This window comes from Hemitrygon akajei, chromosome 3 (assembly GCF_048418815.1).
Source record: "Hemitrygon akajei chromosome 3, sHemAka1.3, whole genome shotgun sequence".
NCBI lineage: Eukaryota > Metazoa > Chordata > Chondrichthyes > Myliobatiformes > Dasyatidae > Hemitrygon > Hemitrygon akajei.
The window spans coordinates 168,716,538-168,722,537 of NC_133126.1; the positions used below are offsets into that span (position 1 = coordinate 168,716,538).

General features: G+C 39.9%; 1 protein-coding gene across 1 annotated transcript in view; it reads left to right on the forward strand.

Moving 5' to 3' along the window:
* eif4e2 (eukaryotic translation initiation factor 4E family member 2) overlaps positions 1–3,453 on the forward strand; it is a 54,012-nt gene extending 50,559 nt beyond the window's left edge. The window contains exon 7 of the mRNA XM_073041267.1: positions 2,879–3,453. Within this exon, the coding sequence (XP_072897368.1) occupies positions 2,879–2,918 (40 nt within the window). The 3' untranslated portion in view covers positions 2,919–3,453. The remainder of the gene's footprint in view (positions 1–2,878) is intronic.
* Positions 3,454–6,000: the final 2,547 nt, after the last annotated feature.

Consider the following 6,000-nt stretch of genomic DNA (forward strand, 5'->3'; position numbering starts at 1 on the left):
ATATGAATTTCAGTTATTGGGTAATTATCATCTTGTTGAACTACTCAAATATAACTCACATTTAAGATGTTGTTATATGTGTTTGCCTAAACTTGCACTAATACTGTTTTGTTAGGTCATTGTGCTTCATATCCTTTAATTTAAGAAAATGCTGTATGGACTCTCATTCATAAACACATGCCAGTGGATAGCTCCACCATCTTCCCTAAAATTTAAGTGTTAGTTGTAGGAGGATTCGGTGCAGTAAGGTAGAAATGGTAGTATATGTATTTGGAGTGGTTAAGTTAAGAAATTAACTTAACCTACCTGCAGATGTTGTGTTCTGGTGCTATGCTGGGAAGACCCTAGTGCCCTTGTAGTATCCAACAGTGTTTACTTCACATACTGCAAAATATTCCAAAGGGACATGGCATAATAATTGGTGATATTCCATATGCCCCTAATGTTAAACACATTGGGGTGCAGGGTAACTTGCTACCAAAGATTTCTAGGGTTCCATAACATCCTACCCTCACTCCATTCCAGAAATAGTTATCATGTTTTACTGTGGGGAAAACAATTTTTTAGGTGTATATGCTGAAATATGTATTTAAACATTGAACTTCTAGATGGATCTTTTTCCTTCATTGAATTTATACTACAAATATTTTGTTTGCCCTGTCCTACCTTAACTGTCTTAACTTATCTTTAATTTGGAATCACTTGCCCTTGAGGCATTTCCTTAATGTGTTTTTATTAAACAAACCTGGCATGATATACCATGAAGGAGAGAATAAGTTGTCTCTATTTCCATTCCCCATTGCCACACTGTTATCTCGGAAGTACTTCAACGATCTGTCCTGGAACTCCTTTGTTTCTCACTGCTATTCTTTCAGTAAAATCAGACAAAATTGCTCTTAGCTGGTGACACCTCTTGGCTTTATTTCATCACCTCCTTTCTGGATTTGCACTCAATTCACTTAGCCATCTGTTATATATTCTTCTGTATTCTCATGTCACACTGTTAACTTCAGTATTCTTTAAGGAAGTATTCTTAATGACAAACATAACATCACTCTTGTTTAAGAGCCTTGGACATTCTGCAATGTAAAGGAGTGGTGACCCAGATTCATTCCTGGCTTCCAGTGCTCTCTGTGTGGGTACATAACTTTCCTCCATTCTCCAGTTTCTTCCCATACCCCAAAGGTGTCAGCTGGTAGGTTAACAGGTCACTGTAAATTGTGAGTGGTGCTGCTCTCCAGTGTTCGTTGGGTGAAAAATGAGCTGGACCAGGAAAACATCCCATGCACCATCAACCTACAGAGCATGCCACTCAGGGACTTGGGCTATATTTTTTTTGTGACTGTATATTTTTATGCTCTCATAACAATATGTGCTGTGTGCTTTTGGAACTGTGTTTTGCACTTGACTCAGGAGGAACACTGTTTCGTTTGACTGTATTAATTTGTACGGTTGAATGACAAACTTGAACTTGTAGATGAGCGGTAGAATTTCGGACTGGGGGTAGTCAGTTGATGTGAATATGGAGAGAATAGGTTGCGGAGTAAATTAGCCGGGAAATAGAATACCTTTGTGATCTGGTATAGAATTGATGAGCCAATGACTTGTGTCGAAGGAAATATGAAATATTTTTATGTTGTGCTTTGTGACAATAGCTTATTCCCTCTTGAATTAATGGAAATAATGATGATAAGAGCAGTTATAAGAGAGGCCCTCCATTGGTCATGGTGTCCTAGCTGTTTACATAATCCGCAAGCCAGAGCGGTAAATTATGGAGATCAAGGTTGTCCTGAATGAGTTGCCAACCATGACTGATGAGCCCCATCTGCTTGGAGCAACTGGTTTTAAAGTTCAGATAACCTGCCTTTGCCCAATCTCCTGTCAGTAGAAACAGTTCTGCTGGGTTTAGTAACTAAGCCACACATGAAGACCAGGAGCTGGACTTGGTAGGCAAAGACAATTTAAGAAGCGCTCTACTGGGAGCATTTAATAGGTAGTGGGAGCTTATCCCCATTAGCCCCCACTCCGGCTATAATTACCTTAAGGAACCAAGAGCAGTGATGTAACTTGAGGTATTCTACATGGAAATTTGGGACATAATTTGTATAACATCAAATTCTGAAGGATTCTTTCAATTTCATTTTCTGTGACAAGACATCTTACTTTTTTTTTCCGATACCACCCCTCCAGAGTAAGATGTAAATTTTATTTATTGATGAATGTTATTCAAAATTTACAATTCAATTATAATTTAGTCAATTTACAGTGTTGTGGCTGGAAGGGAACGCATTTTGACTGAAAATCTTCAAATACTCTTTATTTTTGTAAATAATTTAAGCATGCCATGCCAGGGAAATTCTGAACAACTAGCAAATAGAATTCAACAATCTGAAAAATTATTAAGTTAGCTGGTAAAATTGAATGCATTTTAATACATTAATATTGTAATCATCATTAATTTACATCTATAATTAAAATCTCATGCTGTGATGGTCATACATCATGGAAGAAGACCCTTTGCCCAATTCATTCATCCCATTGTGTTTCCCAGTGAGATAGCACCATCTGCCTGCATTTAACCCATAGCTCTAAACTTCTATTCATGTATTTATCTAGATGACTTTTAAATATTTCTAATGTACCCACTTCAACCATTATTTCTGGCAGATAATTCCAAAGCCACAGCCCCCTTTGCATTAAGAAGCTGTTACTGATGTTCTTTTTAAGTCTCTCACAATAGTGAATATTAGAAGATATAATTCCATACCTTATTAATGAGTTAATACTTAGAACAATTAGTAGTTTATTTCTGTAATTAAAGTCTCAGGCAGAGATGTAATTGTAAAGAGCAATAACATATTCTCTTCTTCCTTTACAGAGACAATTCAAGCTTTCGAAATACAAAAATCACTTTATGAGATCTTCATTACACTTATTTGTTAATTTGGAAGGTATGGCATGCTTTGTTTTAAATAAGTAACCATATTTTTTTTTAATTAACAATACTTCAGAATGGGATGGTGCTCAATATGAATCCTAGAAAATAACAACAGGACATTGTTATTTCTGGGAAGAATTACTCTATTTTCAGTTGTTTTCACAAAATGAATTGCATTTTTGTTTAAAGCCAGGCTGGGTCTGTTATGCTAATGTATACTGTTTCTATTGAGTTTTGCTACCTTAGTTTTAAAAATTGTGACTATTGTAAATGTTGGTGTTTTGTGAATACATTGTGTTAGATATGAGGAAAATGAGTCTGCTTGCTGGTTTCACCTAATTCCTATCATTTCATTGTCATTCATCTTTGTAAGTTATTTTCATCATTTATTTTGTTAACTTCTCAATTTTTTATGGAAAAATTGCTGCAACTCAAATCTTTACCCTGGACTCAGAAAGAATACCACATTACTTGTATGGTGCTATTTCCCAATAAACAGCACTTTATGACTGAAAGCTTTGTGTTGTGTGTTAATTCTGACATTTGTTTACTTTAGCCCAGAGGTCTTCAATGACAAGTTGCACAGTTATTACAAAAGACAACCAAATAACCATGACAAAGGAAAAGGCTAATTAATCTTGTATTTAAATGGTTACATGTATTACGAATGTGCCACAACTCTGAGGGGCCGAAGGGTACAAAGTCGTCGCCCCCCCCCCCCCCCCCCTTGAGAATCGCAAGATCGCTATTAATTCGGGTCTGGGACCCAGGAGATGAGAGAGAATCCTCAAGGTTTTGGAATGTGTCCTGGCCTCAGCAAGACAAAGCCACGGATAACGGCCATTGTCTCTTGGAGAAGGAATTGTGTATTGAGTACTGTACTATTCATTGAAGCCCTCAGGGGATGACCAGAGTGGGCTGGTTGAGGGATTGCATCATCCCAACCTGATTGACATCTGAGACCCCGTGAGTAAGGATAAAAGAGGGTCTGGGGAACAACCCCTTCAGACGCACCAGGAGAAACGCTAGAAATCCCATGACAGCGTTTAATAGCGACAGCCGGTGGGGGGCTCGCATGCGTCCTTTCCCTTTGCCTGGGATTGGCGGCCTTACCACGGAAGAACGGCTTAGCTAAAGAAGAGGCCACCAGTGAACGGCCACACCAATGAAATTCTGACGGATCGAAATCATAAAAAGGAAAGCCGGCAAGTTTCTAAAAATCTCTCTCTCTCTTCAACCAAAGGCTGCAGCCTGCATGAACTGAGTGACTTTTATATTTCCATCGGACAATTCATTTATCCCCTAGACAACGATAGAGCTTATTTCTTATTGATTATTATTATACCCGCACTTTTAGATTTAGTATTGACTATGTATATTATCTGTATGTTTGCAATGATATTATTTTTGTGTATTTGTACTAATAAATACTGTTAAAAATAGTACCATCAGACTTCAACGGACCTCTCTATCTTTGTTGGTAAGTGACCCAGTTACGGGGTTCGTAACACAGTGGGGGATCTCGTCTCGGGATTTGATACCAAATTGGAGGGCCAGTGAATCGGGCTTGTAAGTCCAAACTTGGATCTGGTTGCGCGGGTAACCAGACGGGAAACCAGCAAAGATGGACGTAGATGAATTTATAGAAAACCCAACTCTGGAGGCGCTAGAGGCGGCCACAAAGTCGGAATTGATAAATATTGCGAAAGGACTAAACCTCGCAGAGGTGAGGTTGTCGATGAAAAAGTGGGAGGTGCGGAGGCCCATAACTCAGTATTATATTGTGAAGAATGTGTTTTCTGCTGAGGTATTGGAAAATATCCCTGAAAAGGCACCAGCTAGTGGGACGGCTCAGTTAGAGTTGGAGAAATTAAGGTTGGAACATGAAATTAAGTTAAAGCAGCTGGAAGCAGCTGAAAAGGAAAAGGAGACAGCCGAGAAGGAGAAGGAAAGGGCCGAGAGAGAAAAGGAAAGAGCTGAAAAAGAGCAGGAAAGAGCCAAAAAGGAACGGGAGCATGAGCTCCAGCTAAAGGAGTTAGAGGTGAAGAGGGAGCAGGAAAGAGCTGAGAAACAAAGAGAGCATGAAATTCATTTAAAACAGCTGGAAGCAGCTGAAAAAGAGGAGAGAGCCAAGAAGGAGAGGGAGGCGAAGAAACAGAGGCAACATGACTTGTATATGGAGAAGTTAAGGCAAGAGCGAAGGGCTCAAGGGTCAGACCGAGAGGAGTGGTTTAATGTTAGTTGGGAGTTTAGGTTAGTACCTCCATTCGAGGAGACGGATTTTGATAGTTATTTCTTGCATTTCAAAAAGGTGGCAGTGAGTCAGAAGTGGCCCAAAGAGCAGTGGGTGGCGTTGTTACAAAGTGTGTTAAAAGGGAAGGCACAATGGGCATATGTGGCGTTGTCCATGGAGGAGGAAGAGTCTGAGAATTATGAGAAAGTAAAGGAGGCCATTCTTCAGACCTACGAATTGGTACCTGAAGCCTATAGACAAAAGTTCAGAAATTTAAAGAAAGGGTGGAATCAGACGTATACCGAGTTTGCCTATGAGAAGGGTGTGCTCTTGGATCGCTGGTGTGCAGCAGAAATAGTGGAAGAAGATTTTTGGCGTCTCAGGGAGTTTAATTCTGATTGAGGAATTTAAAGGTTGTGTTTCGGATGATATCCGGATGTATTTGAATGAGAAGCCGAATAAGTCCATCTCCGAATTTGCTAGGTTCGCAGATGAATATGCCCTAACCCCCAAGACAAAGTTTTCCTCGAATAAAAGTTACCAGAGAGACTGTGGGAACGGTAGAGAAAGCCCGCCGGCTGAGGCAGAGATCCCACTGGGAGCTAGTGGTAAAATTGAGGAGGAGAGGCAAGACGGCAGGAGAGGTCCTGGCTTGACCTGTTTTAATTGTGGAAAGGTGGATCATATTGCATCTAAGTGCCTTGCTCCGAGGAAGGAGACAGGAAAATGGAAAGCAGCAGTCCCTATAGGATGTGCTGTGGTGATCAGTAAATCAGCGAGAGAGCCCCAGGTAGACAGAGTACGAGAAGGGTCTGAGAAATGTATTTCA